This window comes from Scylla paramamosain, chromosome 21 (assembly GCF_035594125.1).
Source record: "Scylla paramamosain isolate STU-SP2022 chromosome 21, ASM3559412v1, whole genome shotgun sequence".
Lineage (NCBI taxonomy): Eukaryota > Metazoa > Arthropoda > Malacostraca > Decapoda > Portunidae > Scylla > Scylla paramamosain.
This window is the reverse complement of record NC_087171.1, coordinates 10,293,267-10,313,266: the sequence shown is the minus strand read 5'-3', so window position 1 is coordinate 10,313,266 and position 20,000 is coordinate 10,293,267. Positions and strand designations below refer to the sequence as shown.

Below are 20,000 nucleotides of genomic sequence, written 5' to 3'. Positions count from 1 at the left end.
ATATATATATATATATATATATATATATATATATATATATATATATATATATATATATATATATATATATATATATATATATATATATATATATATATATATATATATATATATATATATATATATATATATATATATATATATATATATATATATATATATATATATATATATATATATATATATATATATATATATATATATATATATATATATATATATATATATACACACACACACACACACACACCTTTGGGGGAAGGGGTTTTCCTTGCAAAATCTTGTGTTGTAGAAAAAAGCATAGATTCACAGTATGCATTGCATTCCTTTATTGGTAATGTTTCAGGATGGTACAATTTATTCTAAGACCCATCACACTAAAAAAAAGGTGAAAAACCCCCAAAAAATAAAATCAACTTTTCTTGAGGAGAGGAAGCAAGCAGCTAACCTGGTGGTCTCAAAGTGGGGACCACCTCAGTTCTTGTGACTCCAACACATGAACACACCCTCCATGGCAAGATAGGATGTGTGTTCATATGTTGGTATTACAAGTAGAAGTATTGTGCGTATGTAAAATATTCTTTCCCCTTACAGAAATGGTACATAGGTAATAATACTTAACTTTAAAAATTTTGCATTTAAACAAAATAAAGAAAGAAAAAACATACTTTATTGATTTATATATCTTTTTATATCAATATATTTCTTCTACTTTTAATGTTTAAAAATTCTGTAAATTTAGGGAGAAATGTTTTAATTGGGAAAATTTTTCTATTTAAAAAATTTTTTTTAAATTTCATTCAGACTTTCTACCTGACTATAGAGGTATGTTCCTTGTTTAAAGGACACAAATTGTTTGTATGTGAAATATTCTTTTGAGTTAAGAGGAATGGTGTGTAGATTAGATTACTGAATGTTTACTATATTTCACATTTAAACAAAATTTAGAGAATAAACATTGAGTCATATAAACTTTCTATATTAATATTTTCTTCTACTTAACATGTTTTAAAATTCTGTAATTTTGAAAGGAAATTTTTAATTACCAAGATTTTGCATTTAACGCTTGCTTAGTGTTCAAAGTGTAGCAAATTCACAACTCCTCAATCTACATCCAAAATCTGTTCATTCCTAAGTGAACTGGAACCTAGCCTGGAATCTGAACCCAGGATCTCTCATTTGTAAGCTGAGCACACTAATTGCTACAACATAGGCCACCAATTACTTGATAATGAGAGGATAGAATAGCAGCAGGGCAGTGAAAGCATCAGTGAATTACTGGTTAGTGAAGTGGCTGAAAAGGGTTACATTGAAATTATTTGGCTACTGTGAGAGTATGAAAAGTAAAGAACACACACACACACACACACACACACACACACACACACACACACACACACACACACACACACACACACACACACACACACACACACACACACACACACACACACACACAGACATGCACACATGCATACAAACACAACTCTTTCTTCCAAAATGAGTGGACTTGTTTTCAACTCAGTGTTGGTGCCATCCCTGCCTCTACACAAGAGATGGCAAAGTGTGAACTAACTTTGGTGTGTCAGTTGTCAGCTATTGAGTAAGGAGTGGCTGAGGTTATTTTTCTTAAACTTAGGAATACAAAAGCATTGAGGTTTGAGTCCACTTGTATTATAAGCGAGAAAAGGGGACTTGTCTTGGTGTGATGACTTTGACAATTGATGATGTGGATATTTCTATGGAAGAAAATATGCTTAGAATGACTCTAAAATTTTTTGCATAAAGTTTTCCTTATTCTAACTGGAACATTTTGTATAGATGCTTATAAATTTAATGTAAATCAGTAATCACATTTTTTGCTTATGGGTTCCTGCACTAAATGACACACCAGCTGATATGATTTTGTATTCCTCTATATATTTTTGCAGTAAAAAAAGGGGGGAGATTAATCGCAACAAAGGAGTATATCACCTTTAGTGTTCAAGAAATTGTAAAGGTGTCCAGTTTAGTGAATTCCCATCTGGTGACAAAAGCTCATCAAGCAAGCATGGAGGCTTCTTGCTAGAATGATTATGATGGTGTGATTTAAAGTAATGTATTATAAATGGAAGTTTTTTACAGTCAAAAACAGAAGAAAACAGATTTAGGTCCAGTACTTAAATATGTAATAACCACAAACACACTTCTCATGGTCACTATTTCTACAAGCCCACGCAATTTTATATTACAAGATCGTACTCATATAACAATATTATTATTTGACTTGCAGGTTTTAGAGTCATTATTAACTAACTAACTAGCATCCCAATACCTTGAGGAAATAGTTGAAATAGAAAAAGGAAAGTTTCTGCCTTTGTGTCAGCTTTGTGCAGTTTCCCATAAACAACTTTGTATTTACAAAAGCATGAATGTTTCAGTATTTATTTAAGATAATTGACAATCATATTTAATTAAACAATGGCAGTAGTGGTAACATCAGGAAAATCCATTTATTTTTTTGCTATACATAGTGTAGAATAATTTGCTGTGGTAGTTTTTTTTTTTTTTTGTGCTAATACTAGTGTTAGCTGAATTTACAGCACTGTCTTGTTTTTTCTTTCACACTTTCAGCTTGCTTGATTATGATTCAGCTTCTGTTTCATTGCATGTGCATGAAGAAGCCTTGCTGGTGAACAGTATCTCTGCTTTTTCTCCAGTAATTATTATGTTATGTAGTTAATAGTATTTTATTTACAACAGATTGAATATGTATATTCATACTTTTTTACTGCTATTTTAAGATTCACATTTCACAGCAATGCACAGAATACAGAGAAAAGGTCTTTCAACCTCTGGATTTTTTCCTAGATGCACAAAAACCTCTAGGAATAGTATATGTGACGCCTTCTGCTGAGTGCCTGATGGAGGAGAGGGACCACATCCTTCAGGCCTTGGCTGCTCTCACTGCCTGCACCAAAACAACAGCCAAGACAGGTATCATCAACTAGTAGAGCAGTAGCTATAGGATATCACTCTTACTAATTTGGTGAAAGAGTAGCTACTAATTTTAACCTATTTATATTTCTAGTTCCTAGACATCTTGCATGCTTTTTAAAATAATGATAAATGAAAGTAACACAATTAGGCATCAAGGTATGGCATCCATTTGTCCATCTCTTCTTTAACACAAAACTTATTTACCATGCAATGGAGATAGATAATTTTCAGAATACTGTACAAATGAAGTAGTAATTGATATAGCCAAGAAGATACCATTGTAGATAATGACAGATCACCTTAATGACATGCTTGGGTATCACTATATGAGCAGAAGCTAATGTTGAAATTGATTGGAATTATTAAATATTTCAGCAGGATGTGATTCACTGATTACCTTGACATTCTGTGCCATATGCCAAGGCTACATACATGCAAATCCATCATGATGTGTAAGATTAGAAATCTGTCAAAACTGTGCCATTATCCATAACTCATCATAAAGATGCCCACAGTGCCATTCAAGGAGGAAGTGTTGTTTGGATGCAAAACGTACTACATAGTTTTCAGACAAGATTTACACTTTCTCCAGATATTTTCATTCTTCCTACTGGTCTTCTTCAAGCTATTTACAACTAGATGCTCTTCTGATTATATGAACTCTCCCCCTCTCCTGATATATCCATATCTTTTTAGTCTATACTCCAATACAGTCATGATGTTCTCCATTCAAAACATCATCTCCTTGTTAGACATCCTCGCTTTCACTTCATTCACCATGTACATTACATCAATATCTGCTTGAAATCTGGTGGTGATTGGTCTTTTCTAGAATAGAGGATTGGTGTCTTCTACATATCTCATGCCAACTTTGTATTCTGCTTTTCTTTCTGTATCCGAACCAAGGGTAGCGTTGGATTGGCAACCCACTCACCTTTGTCAATAGTTTGGACACCTCTGGTGCCTGTTGCAATTTGTAGAGAAATCCATGGCACTGTACTTCGGGTAGTGTGGATGTGGGTAGCTGTGGTATGAAGTTGGTTTTGATTCTGCAACACTTGAGGTGCCTCAGTTGAGCACCACTGGTGCTCAGATAACTATGGCATAAATACCTGTTATCGGTACTTTTTTTTGTCACAGCTAATTCATTGCATTTCCCAGTTGCGAAGGAATCAGCTTCTGTATTTGAAACCCTGTCACTGCCATCTCCTTCTAGAGAGAGTTTTTTGGAACAGGCATTAAACAGAGAGACAAAGATAAGTATTGAAAGTCTGGTGCAATATTTTACCTGAGAACTGTCTCACTACATAAACTGCCATCCCTACTATACCTTATTACCTTGCCTTTTGCCACATTCACTTTCACACACTCCTAAATTCTTGTATTAATTTCTTTTCCAGCATTTATTTATTTTTTTTTCTGGCAATAGATTGGTTTCAATGAAATATATGAGCAAAGGTAAAGCTCGAAGATCAAGTTTAATGCAAGTAATTTGATGGAAATAAGGAAAATTGAAAAGAAGATTGCATACATGAATAAATTGAGAAACCATTAATGGGGAGAAAACACAAGATCACTTATCACCACAGAAATAAGAATATAAATAAGATATTTAAAAATGAATATAGTGTTCTGTGGGTGGTCTTTCACTTCTGGGAAAAGAACATATTGAAAATATTACTCGCGTATAACTAAAGTGCTACTGTATGTACCGCATAAGTACATCTAGGTGAATGCATACATACATGCACACCACACACACACACACACACACACACACACACACACACACACACACACACACACACAGACAAATGAACTGCTTATATTTTAAATGTTTTTTGCTTTTGATATATCCTTAATTGATTTGACATAATAACCTGAACTAAACTTTTTTTCCAGAAGTTTACTTGTAGATATGAGCATTCTTGTGGGCTGTATGTGTCCCTATCTCATAATTATGCATAAACCAGTAGTTTGTAATATGCATTTTGATGATGTAGTATAGTGGTCTGTGGATGTTATATTTTCCCTTAGATTTGCATGAAGGCCTTGTGAATAATAACATGGATACTTTTCTTCTGCACCAATGCTTGCACATTATTTTGTTAATTTTATTTGCAAGAATAGAAAGAATAGCAGAAGGGCATATTTATTTGATTTATCTCTTTAACTGAGCTCTGGATTAGGATGTCATAATAATTTCCTCTGAAATGTGGGGTTTGATGTTATCTATTTTAGTTGTCATTGCTGAACACGACAACCATTGCTATTATAGAAATGGAAGGTGATTTTTGTTTTTATTTTATTACATTGCCAAGCTTCCTTTATATGGAAGAAAAATTAAAGCAAGGATAGTTTTGGAATGATATATAATCATAGGAGCTGGAGTGACGTATAATGAGAGGGTAGCTCAAATGTATAGGGAATTCGTATTAACTAGCTATGCAGTATACAGCTATACAGTATCAGCCCATCACTGATGTTGGTGAATAGCTGAGTTTGGTGAGATGGTTATTGAAAGCTGTTAAAGAGTTATTGAATATTACTGATTGTTTAATTTTTTACATTACAGCTACAGAATTTATATTAAGCATTTGTTCAATTTTTACATTACTGCTACAGAATTTATATTAAGCTTTGAGTTTATTGATTTTTCCATTGAAGTGAATTTGATCTAAATACCAAGTTTCCTGGAATTAGCTCCTTTTTCACAATTGTGGTAGGAGGGACAGTCTAACCATACTGTCTACTGCTAGGTTAGAAGAATATTAGCACCATATTCCCTGTGGCCCATGAAAGACAACTAAATGGAATGGGCACAGTAAAGGGATTGGGGCTCTCCTCCTCTGTGCTGTATCTGTTCTTACCCTTAGATAAGATGAGATGGCTTGTCTTGGGCATTCCTATTAAAGGGAATAGTTTGCTTGATGCACAGATGGATAGAACTCTGCTGTGGATTTAATACATTTCCATGGAGAGTTTTAGGTAACTTCTTAAAGCTTAGTCTTTTGGAAAGTGTTCATCTTTCTATATACTAGGTTGACATTCTCCCCAAAGAAGGATAGCAGAGAAAAGACACACACACACACACACACACACACACACACACACACACACACACACACACACACACACACACACACACACAAGCATTCCCCATGAAGTAATTTAAGTGACATATCAGCATCAAGAGGAGAGAGAACCAATCCCCACTGACAGCACTGCATAAGGATCAAGTGCAGAGCCAGCAGAATCAATTTACCATTGCTACACCATAATAAACTCATCCCCCCCTTCCCAACATATGCCTGATGACCTGATTGAACCACATGCAGAGGAATCTCCAGTTCTCTGTAAAGCCATTGATCCATTCACACATTCACAACTGTTATTAATTTGCCTGTCACATGTAACCATTCTTTTCTGCTCCACAAATATCCATCTCCATTAATGTTTTTCTCTTTTCTTTCTGTGTATCCAAACCCATTTAACATTCCTTCACTTTGCTCAGTAACTCAACTTTATTATGAGATCAGTTCTTTTCTATGGTTCCTCATTCCTCAGTCAGTCCATACATGTTACTCCATAAATTCTTCGAATTTCTCCTTTTCATTATGTTCAGTCTCCTTCTCTCTGGATACAGTACTGCATTTCATGATTTCATGTTTCAGCTCAGTGCCATGTACTTGTAGTCAGTAGGGTTGCCCTCTCACACAACCTTCTCTTTGCATTCTTTCATTGTCAGTTCTCATCTAATCTATTTTCATTCTAAACTTCATCTCTACTTCTGTTCCTCTATCTGCTGTAATATGTAACCTTAAATAATTGACGCTACCCATGTCCTTATGCAACTTACCATTCAAACCTATGTTCCACCTCCTATCATGTGCTATTCTTGTACATTTTATTCACCTTCAGTATCCTCTCACACCTACCCTAACTTCTCACTAGCTACCTTTGCTCCGAACTACCACCAGTGCAATATTGTCTGCAAACTAACAGTTCATTTGAATTCCTCTTTTCATCATTGATGTTTATGAGACTGATACCTTCACCTGACAAAGTTGTGCTCATCACCCTTACAGCACCATCATAAAAATACTTAATAACAACTAAATGGGTATCAGACATCCCTGTTACAGAACTCTTTCACCTGGAAATCACTCATGATTTCCGTATTCTAGAACATGCTCTGCTACTCATATAATGAATAACAATCCTGTACTTAGTCTGTACATTATCTAAACAGCCCACAATAGATGTCAATCATCATGTGAATAAAAAAATTATGAAGAGCATCAGACTTATTGAATGTGGCATGTTAAATAAAGCATGACATGACCCCTTGTAACCATAAAACTATAATAACTATGATTTTTTACTACATATACAAATTAATATTAATTTATTATTGACAATTTTTATGTAATATTTCTTTCTGGATTGAGACCTTGCTACACAAAAGTGTTATTAAACCAGTAGTTTATGCAGTCCAATTTCATTTTGCATTTTCATTAGGAATAATTTGTTATAATAAATATTTATGGTACTGCAGTAATGTAATCTGAGATATTTTCAGTATTGATAATAATAATATTTTTATATATTCACTTGTTTACCTCTTAGGATGTAGTACAGAACATTTATTCTCGCTTGTAGCTAGAACTCAAATGCGCGCACACACACACACACACACACACACACACACACACACACACACACACACACACACACACACACACACACACACACACACACACACACACACACACTTAGCACGTTCAGCTCACAACCAAGAAGGCCTGGGTTTGAATCCCGGGTGCGGCAAGGCAAATGGGCAAACCTCTTAATTTGTAGCCCCTGTTCACCTAGCAACAAATAGGTATGGGATGTAACCTGAGGGGTTGTGACCTCACTGTCCCGGTGTGTGGTGTGTCATTGGTCTTAATCCTACCCAAAGATCGGTCACTATGAGCTCTGAGCTCTTTCCGTAGGGGAATGGCTGGCTGGATGACCAGCAGATGACCATAGGTGAATCACACATACACACACAGTATAGTGGTCAGCACGCTCAGCTCACTACCTAGAGCAACTATTGCAACACCCTACTCATATTCCTGACCGTCTTGGAGATACACCCAACATTCTTGACCTTTTCCTAACCTTTAGTTCTGCTTCTGCTGTCACTCTATCTTCTCCATTGGGCTTCTCCAAAAACAATCTCATATCTGTATCTTGTTCTATTACTCCAATCCCTCCTCAGGATCCCCCAAAGCAGAGGTGTCTTTTGTGTTTTGCCTCTGCTAATTAGGGGGATCTGAGGAGGTATTACACTGTTTTTCCTTTGAATGACTACTGCTTCCATGTCAGAGATCTGTTTTTGTGTACTGAATGCATATCAGAGGTGATAGTATCTGGCATGGAGGTGTACATTCCTTACTCACTCTCAACCTAAACCTTGGTTTAATACAGCCCATTCTTGTGCTATACATTATAGAGAGGTGGCCCACAAAAGGTACTAGAGCCTTCCATTACCTCAATCTCATGCACTTTATATTTCTGCCTGAAATCATGCCAAGTCTGTTCTCCAACAAGCCAAGACTCCTTCATTAATAGAAAGTGTCAAAATATTTCAAGATCTAACTCCCCTCATGACTTCTGGAATCTAGCCAAAAACATCTCCAGTGACCTTGCTTCTTTATCTTTCCCTCCTTTCTTTCAATCTGATGGCACCACTGCCATCTCATCTATTTTTAAAGCTGAACTCTTCACCCAAACCTTTGCTAAAAATTCTACCTTGGATGATTCAGGGCTTGTTCCTCCCTCTCCTCCACCCTCTGACTGCTTCATAGTACCCATTAAGATCCTTTGCAGTAATTTCCATGCCCTTGCTGGCCTTGGAAGACTTATGGACCTGATGGTGTCCCTCCTATTGTTCTCCAAAACTGTGCCTCCATGCTGGCACCTTGACTAGTCAAACTCTTTCAACTCTGTCTGTCAACATCTACTTTTCTGTCTTGTTGGAAGTTTGCCTACATTCAGCTTGTTCCTAAAAAAAGGATGATTGTTCTAATCTCACAAACTACTGTCCTATTGTTTTAATTTCCTGCCTATCTGAAGCTTTTGAATCTATCCTCAACAGGAAGATTCTTAAACATCTATCACTTCACAACCTTCTATCTGATCACCAGTTTGATTCCATCAAAGCCACTCTACTGGTGATCTAGCTTTCCTTTCCGAATCTTGGTCATCCTTTTCAGAGATTTTGGTGAAATTTTTGCCGTTGCCTTAGATATATCAAAAGCTTTTGATACTGGCACAAAGCTTTGATTTCCAAACTACCCTCCTCTGGCTTCTATTCTTCTCTCTAACTTCATCTCAATTTTCCTTTCTGACTTCTATTGCTGCTGTGGTAGAGTCACTGTTCTTTTCATAAATCTATTAACAGTGGTGTTCCTTAGGGTTCTGTCCTGTCACCCACTCTCTTTTTATTACTCATCAATGATCTAAACCAAACTTCTTGTCCTATCTACTCCTATTCTGATGATACCACTCTGCACTTTTTCATGTCTTTTCCTAGATGTCCAACCCTTCAGGAAGTAAAGTTCATGCAGGGAAGCCACAGAACACCTGACTTCTGTTCTCTAAAATTTCTGATTGGGGCAGAGCAAACTTAGTATTGTTTAGTGCCTCAAAGACTCAATTCCTCCTCTCAACTTGACACAATCTTCCAAACTATGCCCTCTTCTTCATTGACACTCAACTGTTCCCCTCTTCTACACTGAACATCCTCTGTCTGTCCTTTACTGGTTATCTAAACTGGAAATTTCACATCTCATCTCTAGGTAAACTGTTCACTCTGTACAGGGGCCTTATTTGTCCATGTATGGAGTATGTTTCACATATATGGGGGCTTCCACTCATACCACTTTTGTATACAGGGTGGAATCAAAAGCTTTTCATTTCATCAACTCCTCTCCTCTAACTGACTGTCTTCACGCTCTTTCTCATCACCACATGTTGCAGCTCTTGTTATCTTCTACTGCTATTTTCATGCTAATTGCTCTTTTGATCTTGTTAACTGCGGGCGTCCCCTCCTTCTGCAGCCTCACTGCACAAGACTCAAAGAATTTTTTCTCTCACAACTATTCTGTCAACCTCTCTAGTGCAAGAGTTAACCACTATTCTCAGTCATTCATCCCTTTCTCTGGTAAGCTCTGGAACTCCTTGTCTGCTCCTGTATTTCCTTCTTCCTATAACTTGAACTCTTTCAAGAGGGAGGTTTCAAGACACATCCTCCATTATTTGATTTCTCTATTTAGAATTCTCTGTAGGACCTGGCATTAAGTGGGCTTTTTTTTCTTCTTCTTTGTTGCCCTTGGCCAGTGGCCTTCTTGCTTAAAAAAATAAATAGATAAATAAAATGAGAAGGCCTGGATTCGATTCCTGGGCACAGCGAGGCAAATGGGCGACTCTCTTAATGTGTAGTCCTTGTTCACCTAGCAGCAAGTAAGTACGGGATGTAACCTGAGTGGTTGTTGCCTCACTGTCCTACTGTGTGGTGTGTGAGTAGTCTCAGTCCTACCCAAAAATCAGTCACTATGAGCTCTGAGCTTTTTCTGTAGGGTAACATCTGGCTGGGTGACCAGCTGACAGCCATAAGTGAATGACTCATGAGATTAGGATTGTTGCCTTTTCACTCCTGTAGAAGCACACAAACATGAAGAAGGGTAGGAATGCACCTTAAATATAGTACCTGTTATCAATGAGGTGAACAGGGGTCATGGAGTGAAATGAAACTAGCACAAATGGTCTCTAAGCTTGCAGTTCAAGCCTAGGTACTTATAACTAAGCTGAACATATTAACCTGTAATCAGCTGGGCTGCATATCAGTAATAATAATGATTATAATGCATGGTTAATACAGATGACAAGATGAGCAGTGTAAGGACAAATTATGTGTATTTTTCCATGACACACCTTTGAATTATATCAAGAAGTATGTTTGTGTGTGTGTGTGTGAACTATGAATAAAGTTGTATTATTATTATTATTATTATTATTATTATTATTATTATTATTGATACATTTTTGTGTGGTCATTGTACATCAAGCTGCATAGAATTGTGTGGTTTGCCTTATGTGCAAAGATAATTCGTATTCACCTTGTCCTCCAGGTCATAGTGTTCAGTCCCTGTCATCAGTGTCAAGTGATGTCCTTCAGAGCATGGAAACAGAGGGTGATGTGGGTGGGGGCCTCCAGGCAATCATTCCCCACCAACTCTCAGATGCATTCTCTGTGGTCCACCGCCGTCAAGGTGGGTCACTCTGCATAAACTTGTCCTCAGTTTAGGGTTTTAGTTTTACAATTCAATACTTGTATTAAAATAAAACACTAGGAATATTTATATTATGATGAAGTTAGCTGCCATGTAAAACCAACATTAATGGTATTTTTCCTAATCTGTGAGTTATTGGGAAAGTCTGTCTTCTAGCTTTGATACATAATAGGTCAGATATGTTTGAAGAAAGGAAATGCTATTCAGAATGTCTTACTTTAATCTATAAAAATATGTGTGATGATTTAGTGTCTGAGATTAGCTCTGCAACTATTTAAAGGAAGTGATTATCTGCTCTGCAAACTAAATCCTTCAAGCAAGGCTATGTACACTTCCCTAAGACTGTTCATGATGCATGTTTATGCTGTTTATGTTCTTCAATTTGTTGACAATTGTGAAAAAAATGTTTTAATAATTTTATAAATATCCAAGAAAGTTTTAGCATATAATTATCCTGTTGTAACTCGGATCAGGGAAGAAAATGATGGTCACTTAATTTTTAAGTCCACTAATCATAAATTCAGCATGTCTAGAGGTGTCATTGCCAAATCCCTTTGTTCCTCTGCAGTGTATCAATAACTAGTTCACTGGTCTTTCTTGGTATAGCTAGGTATATACTTTACACAATCTGTTAATGAGTATATGCTCATATATATATATATATATATATATATATATATATATATATATATATATATATATATATATATATATATATATATATATATATATATATACACACACATTCTGATTTCTTCATTGTTAGGTACACACGGTATTTTTATCAATAGAAAATGGCTCTGACCACTGTTTTAAATAGAACATAATGATGTAGATGTTCAGAATTGCTGTGAGACAAAACCCAACAAGTGGGAACTTGAGAAGCAGATTTAGAATCAGGAGCATCAGTGAAGTACTGAGAACAACCAGATTGCATCAATTTCCACATGTGGAAAGAGAATGTGAATGCATAGTGAACTGTGTGTACCATCTCAAAGTAGGTAATAGAGTATTTGTAGATATACCAAAGTAGATATAGGATAAGGTTTGAAGGAAAGACCTAAGGACAAGAAGCTGGACAGACAAATGGCATATGATTTTGCAGCTTGACAAGATACCATTAACATATATGAATCCTTTTTAACAAGGAGACTGCCTCTTAAAAATGATGACAGTGATGTTAGCATCTATAATTATTTTGGTTATATTTTTATTGCAAGATTAATTTTCCTGGTAAAATAGGTTATGAATTCTTTTGTAGCTTCAGATTCTTGTGAAGGATTAGTAAGTGGTTGCTCACCCACCTCGGGGTCCCCCGGGAGAGGCCATGAGAGGTCCTTATCTGATGGGGGACAGGCCACTGTAGTGAGAGATAATGTTGATCGTGCAGGAGAGAGACGTTTGCCCACTACTGCTGTAAAGAACATCATCTCCACCTTCTGGTCAACATCTGCTACTTTATTAGTTGAGGTCAGTGCATGTTCTGTTAATGGAGATGAATGGATTCATTTAAAAAAAAAATATTTTCAATATTCTATCATAAAATGAACAATGTTCATGAGTTAATTTTATGCATCAAATACCTTAAGTACAGGTGGATTATAAGCATCTTAATTTCAAAGTTTATTGAACAAAAATTGGGAAAATGTAAAATCGTACCTTCCATTAAGGTCCAGAATATGTGTATTACTGAATAGAATGTTGGATAATTATAATGGTTAACTCTTGCATTGGTAAGGTAATTTATTTTCATTAATATCCCTTTGGTTAATGTAATGATAACCTTTTGTATTGCTCTTCTTTCAGTCACCTTTCCCAGCTAGTGAACATTATGTGCTACTACCAGAAGTGAAAATTCCAGTAGTTGTGTACGGTGAGGAGCCATCTTCTATAATTGCACATGCTCTGACATCACAGGAGTATGAGAAACAGCTAAATATTCTCAAGAAAAGGCTGAAAGACATGCAGAAAGAGGGAACAAATCAAAGGTAATATAGATTAATATAGAGATTGGGTAGCACTAAGCACAGGTTATAAGATGTTTACCTTGTAGGTGTAGCAGACCTATAGCACTAAGCACCTAACAGTACACAGGCCTGAGACTTATTAGGATACTTAGCTGAGTTATCCTTGTGGAAGTAAAGAGCTGGCTGTTGAGTGGAGCAGTTGGTTGCTATGCTAGTATGTAACTGAGGAACACTTGAGTGTAATTGTGTAACTGACTGGCTGCTTTCGGTGCTAAGGTCTTGGGGTTCGGATCCCAGTAGACTCCAGGTACTTGAGCTTTCCATCACCAGAATCTCATGTGCTTTATATTTCTGCCCGGAACCATGCCAAGTCTATTCTCCAACTAGCTAAAAACTCCTTTATTAATAAAAAGTGTCAAAATCTTTCAAGATCTAACTCCCCTCATGACTTCTGGGACCTAGTCAAAAATATCTCCAGTAACTTTGCTCCTTCTTCTTTCCCTACTTTATTTCAACTCCAGTAACTTTGCTTCTTCTGCTTTCCCTACTTTATTTCAATTGGATGGCACCACTGCTATCACATCTGTCTCTAAAGCTGAACACTTCACTCAAACCTCTGCTAAAAACTCTACCTTGGATGATTCAGACCTTGTTCTTTTCTCTCCTCTATCCTCTGACTACTTCATGCTATTAAAATTCTTTGCAGTGATGTTTTCCATGCCCTGGCTGGCCTAAATCCTTGGAAGGCTTATGGACCTGATGGGGTCCCTCCTGTTAATCACTGAAACTGTGCCTCCATGCTTGCACCTTGCCTAGTCAAACTTTCAACTCTGTCAACATCTACCTTTCCTTCTTGCTGGAAGTTTGCCTACATTCATCCTGTTCCTAAAAAGGGTGACTGTTCTAATCCCTTAAACTACCATACTATTGCTTTAATTTCCTGCCTATCCAAAGTTTTTTAATCTATCCTCAACAGGAAGATTCTTAAACATCTATCACTTCATAACCTTCTATCTGATTGCCAGTATGGGTTCTGTCAAGGCCGTTCTACTGGTGATCTTCTGGCTTTCCTTACTGAGTCTAGGTCATTCTCTTTTAGAGATTTTGGTGAAACTTTTGCTGTTGCCTTAGAAATATCAAAAGCTTTTGATAGAATCTGGCACAAAGCTTTGATTTCCAAACTATCCTCCTACTGCTTCTATCATTCTCTCTGTAACTTCATTTCAAGTTTCCTTTCTGACCATTCTGTTGGTGCTGTGGTAGACAGTCACTGTTCTCTTAAATCTATTAACAGTGGTGTTTCTCAGGATTCTGTCTTGTCATCCACTCTCTTCCTATTATTAATTAATGATCTAACTCAAACTTCTTGTCCTATCCACTCCTATGCTGATGATACCACCCTGCAAATCTATTAATGGTGTTTCTCAGGGTTCTCTCCTGTCATCCACCCTCTTTCTCTTATTCATCAATGATCTTCTAAACCAAACTTCTTGTCCTATCCACACCTACACTGATGATACCACCCTGCACTTTTCCACATCTTTTTGTAGACGTTCAATCCTTCAGGAAGTAAACAGTCCACACAGGGAAGCCACAGAATGCTTGACTTCTGATCTCTCAAGAATTTCTGATTATTGCAGAACAAACTTAGTACTGTTCAATGCCTCAAAAACTCAATTCCTCCATCTATCAACTTGACACAACCTTCCAAACAACTATACCCTCTTCTTCACTGTCAACTGTCATTTAGCTGTCTCCCCTCTTCTACAATGAACATCCTCAGTCTGTCCTTTACTTGTATTCTAAACTGGAAACTTCACATCTTATCTCTAGCTAAAACAGCTTCTATGAAGTTAGGCATTCTGAGATGTCTCCACCACTTTTTCTCATCCTTCCAGCTGCTAGCTCTGTACAGGGGCCTTTTCCATCCATGTATAGAGTATGCTTCACATATCTGGGGGGGGCTTCCACTCATACTGCTCTTCTAGACAGGATGAAATCAAAAGCCTTTTGTTTCATCAGTTCCTCTCCCCTAACTGACTGTCTTCAGCCTCTTTCTCATCACAGCAATGTTGCAGCTCTTGCTATCTTCTATTGCTATTTTCATGCTAACTGCTCTTCTGATCTTGCTAACTGCATGCCTCCCCTCATCCCATGGCCTTGCTGCACAAGACTTCCTTCTTTCTCTCATCTCTATTCTGTCCAACTCTCTAATGCGAGAGTTAAACAGTATTCTCATTCATTCATCCCTTTCTCTGGTAAACTCTGGAACTCCCTGCCTACTTCTGTATTTCTACCTTCTTATGACTTGAATTCTTTCAAGAGGAAGGTTTCAAGACACTTATCCTTCACTTTTTGACTACTGTTTTGGACCCTTTTATGGAACTGGCATCTCAGTGGGCTTTTTATTTTATTTTATTTTTGCTGCCCTTGGCCAGTGCCCCTCCTTCATAAAAAAAAAAAAAAATTAATCCACTCTGTGGTGGGTTCTTAGATTTGAATTGATAGTAAACACCCATCACTATTTTATCATTATTTTGTTGGAATATACATTAATTCTAATATTAAACTTTTGTTTTTAACAATGATAATACAGTAAAATCCCTCTTATCCGGCATCAACGGGACCGCCAACATGCCGGATACTTGAATATTGCCGGATACTTGAATAGAAGTGAAATTATGTCCACAATCACCACTCTACACTCACACATCTTACCATAACAAAGATCAGCTGATCTTAATCAGCAGCTGATCTGATCAGCTGCTTAAGTGTAAGCACAACATGCTTCCTCTTTTCTACAACTTTAGGTATGATGAAGGCGTCAGGCGATAAACAGTGCACACGCGGGACTGAGTCACTGAGTAAACATAGTGCAGTGGGCCATGGGTGGCGCAAAGCAGTACGCTCTGGTGGCGAGGGGACAAAGTATGCCTTGCGCGGGAATTTTAATCGATTTTATGAGTACACATTGATTTTTTATTGATTTTAAGGCTCGGGGAAAAATGTGCCGGATACTTGAAGCTGCCGGATACTCGAATGCCGGATGAGAGGGATTTTACTGTATATATTCTAAATATGAGGGTTAGGCATTATTTGGTAAATTCATTGCTACTTTATTTGTACTATCATTTATTTGTTTAATTTAGGTTTTGTAACCCCAATATTGTTTTTAAGATTGTGTGTATGTTTTTCATATTTCAGAAGTGTGGACCTTCAGCAGGCAAGTGAGGGAGGATTAGAGAGCACCTCCCATGAAGATACAGATTTTTGTTTGTCAGCTGCTGCTGATCCAGAAAAATATAAGTTAGCCAAGGATCTCCACATAGAACTTCAGTGGAATGACCAACATGCAAAATTCTATTGCAAGGTAAATTCAGATTGACCATATCAGATTACTCTTTTTTTTTTGTGATATGCTCCCACTTTTTTTCCAAAATCCATTCCTTTGCCCCTTACCTCTCTTGTGGCTCATGTAGCTCTCGTTATGTAATATATACAGAAACACTGCACAGCATTTTCATGTAATGTAATTTACTATAACCTAAGCAAGGAAAGGGAGGTGTCCATGATATGCTTTTTCTGAATGTATACCCTGTCCCCAGAAGTCTGCACATGTCTGCCAAAGTGTTGGAGGTCTAGTAAAATTGCAGATGCATTTTTAATCACTGCCATGGTTTGCCTGCTAACTTATGGATGAATGTGTGTATGCATGTTCTGTGTGTATTTGATGCTTTTCATTTGCAGTAGAGTTTTGTTTCATTAAATAATTGATATCTGAAGACATTCTGCAGCAAAGTTTGTTGACCAGATCCTGTTGTTATATTGAAATACCAAAAATACTGAAATAAGAATTGTATACACTTTGCCATGTGAAAAACAAAATCTAGCATCAATAGTAGTATTAAAGTACCTATCAGAGCTGTTGTATTGAGTCACGTAATTTTTTCTACAAAGAAAACAATTATGTGATGATTATTTTTCAGATTTTCTTTGCTGAACATTTCCGACAGCTAAGAAAAATGGTATTTCCTTATGGTGAAGAGTACTTCATCCGCTGTCTCTCACGCTGCATTCTGTGGGAGGCTCGAGGGGGCAAGTCTGGGTCAGTCTTCTGCAAATCAAAAGGCAAGTTTTGATGTTTTAAGGTTTTTATTCCACAGTTTTGTAAATAAGCACCTCGTGTATTTACTTTACAATACTTGGATTTGATCGAAGTTCATGTTACTTTTGTGAGGATATTTCTTGTTATTTAGAAAAGACTTGATGCCTTCCAGATGATCGGTTCATTCTTAAGGAGATGTCGCGATTTGAGATGAGTTCTTTTCTTGATTTTGGACAAGCATATGTTCAGTACATTGTGAACTGTGAAAAGGAACAGCAGCCAACAGTCCTGACCAGAATAGTAGGTAAGTCTAAAATGATGAAATGGCTAAAGTCTATTTATTATATTTATTTATCAATTTTCCCATAATCCCATACTGGATTCCCACTCCCATTTATTACATACCAGAAGGGAATATTGTGAATGTGTTGGGTGCATGTGGATGCTTTGTCTTGGTTAGCCTTTGTTGGTCTGATGTATAGATGAATCCAAATATATTTGTATGAGTAATAAGTGAATATTAAGCTTTTGATCACCAAAATTTGTCATTGATTTCAAGGGTGTTTGCAATGATAAGTAATTGTAAAAAAATTCACCTTATATTAATCAGTAATTAGTGTAATGTCAGTATTCTGAGATTTTATTTTACAAATAGGTGTTTACCGTATTGGATACAAAAACACCACTACAAACAAGGCCCAGCGAATGGATGTCTTGGTCATGGAAAATTTGTTCTACCAACGCAACATCACACATAAATTTGACTTGAAGGGATCAATTAGGAACAGGCTTGTAAACACATCTGGTAAAGAGGTATGTAAATAGTATAAATTAGTGAAATAATTTGTAATTGTCAATATTATTGAATCACATGATGTTGCTACTAAGAGGTATTGTTGGAATAATATTACTTAATCACTTTGTACAATTCAGGAATCAGAACTGGTGCTGCTGGATGAAAACTTGGTGAGGATGGCATGTTCCTCTCCACTGTATGTGAGACCTCATAGCAAGACAGTGATAAACAGAGCCATCAAGGCAGACACTGTGTTCCTGTCACAGCAGCTCATAATGGACTACTCCCTTCTTGTTGGCATTGATGACACAGCCAATGAACTTATTGTTGGAATCATTGGTAAGGCTTAGTTTGTTATTGGCTGATCCATAATAAACTTCAGTTACGCTCATCATGGAATGAGAACAAGAAGCTGTATGTAGTTTTTGTATGTAGTTTTTATATACAAGCATGTTATCTGTTGGTTATGATTCAGATTGTGTGGGTGGCTTTATTACTCATATTTTCAGATTACATCCGCACATTTACCTGGGACAAGAAGTTGGAGACCATTATCAAGGGCAGCATGCTAGGGGGAGGGGCTGGCAAGCTGCCCACTGTGGTTTCCCCAGAAGTTTACCGCACCCGCTTCTGTCATGCAATGGACCGTTACTTCTTGCTCTCGCCTGACAGATGGACAGGACTTGGGCTTGGGGTTGACCCCTAACTTGGTGTCTACCATGGATGATTATGATATCTGTATGGTAACTATGGAATACCTTGATGTTTTACTGATCATATAGATTAATATATTCTCTAAGTACTATTTCTAAAATATTTATTTTGCATTTATTTATCACCTCTAGTAAATATTCATTCCTTTACCAAAGAGTTGTGCATCATCCTTCCAGTAAGTAGAGCCAGTCTGTTATGTCAATACTTTAAGGATTAAATACAGAAAATGTAAGCTTTATATTATCTGGTTTTGAGGCAGTGTACAAATATTGATTTACTGAAAATAGTGCTTAATATTGGATTTTAGCTCTAAAGTTCATTATTAATGTACATATTTGATAGATATATCTTGACAATTCCATGCATATGTTGAATAATATACTTGTAAGGTCTTTAGTCCTAGAAATTTGAAAAATTAAATTACCATTGTAAATTTCATGTAAATACCAAGTTTTTACCCATATATTTCTTATACATTAATTATAGTTGAAATTTAGTGTCAGTTAACCCCCAAAGAATGGGTGTTTGTACCCTGTGGCTGTTCACTGGGCTTAAGACTCCTCTTAAGATAGTCCTTTTAAATGATCACTAAAAAATATTAAGCTTGAAGCATATTTTCATATATAAAAAGATCCATATTTCTGTTTACCAGAAAAACTAAATCTGTAGGAATCTGATGAACATGAGCTAAACAGTGATATGTATAAATGAGTAGTGCAAAGCCTATGCAATCTGAGAAGTGAAATGTTTTGTTTTTGAGTTGCATCTCTATCATTTTGCCATGTTATCACAACACATCTTTCTTCAGCTTGTAGGAGTAAAACTGGTGAGGTGACCAGGTCTAAGTGTAAAAGTTGCAAGATTGTTAAAAACGCAGATTTACGAATGTGGTCCTCTTTCAAAATCGTATTTACATCCAACTCATTACGGCCTGTCATAACACATGCCCTGCTTTCTGAGTTAGGGACTGCACACCCATCCTTTTCAAAGGCTTATTTTTTTATAATCGACACTGTTTTATATCAAGGGAGTATGACAATTTTGGGTTGAGTGTGTTTTAAAATTATAGTGTTTCATGTGTAATGCAAACCTATTAG

The 20,000-nt window shown here is 36.6% G+C and overlaps 1 protein-coding gene across 11 annotated transcripts in view; it reads left to right on the top strand.

Moving 5' to 3' along the window:
- The window catches only part of LOC135110986 (1-phosphatidylinositol 3-phosphate 5-kinase-like), a 52,172-nt gene that overhangs the window by 30,742 nt on the left and 1,430 nt on the right, over positions 1 to 20,000 (top strand). For 9 of the 11 annotated variants that reach the window (XM_064023798.1, XM_064023797.1, XM_064023793.1 and 6 more), the window contains 10 exons: positions 2,851 to 2,976; positions 11,160 to 11,300; positions 12,583 to 12,791; positions 13,128 to 13,309; positions 16,493 to 16,658; positions 17,275 to 17,416; positions 17,566 to 17,697; positions 18,049 to 18,206; positions 18,327 to 18,528; positions 18,699 to 20,000. The exon at positions 18,699 to 20,000 is cut by the window's right edge and continues 1,430 nt beyond it. In XM_064023798.1, coding sequence (XP_063879868.1) covers positions 2,851 to 2,976; positions 11,160 to 11,300; positions 12,583 to 12,791; positions 13,128 to 13,309; positions 16,493 to 16,658; positions 17,275 to 17,416; positions 17,566 to 17,697; positions 18,049 to 18,206; positions 18,327 to 18,528; positions 18,699 to 18,895 — 1,655 coding nt within the window. In that variant the 3' untranslated portion in view covers positions 18,896 to 20,000. The remainder of the gene's footprint in view (positions 1 to 2,850; positions 2,977 to 11,159; positions 11,301 to 12,582; positions 12,792 to 13,127; positions 13,310 to 16,492; positions 16,659 to 17,274; positions 17,417 to 17,565; positions 17,698 to 18,048; positions 18,207 to 18,326; positions 18,529 to 18,698) is intronic. The other 2 variants (XM_064023801.1, XM_064023800.1) reach the window with 1 other exon arrangement.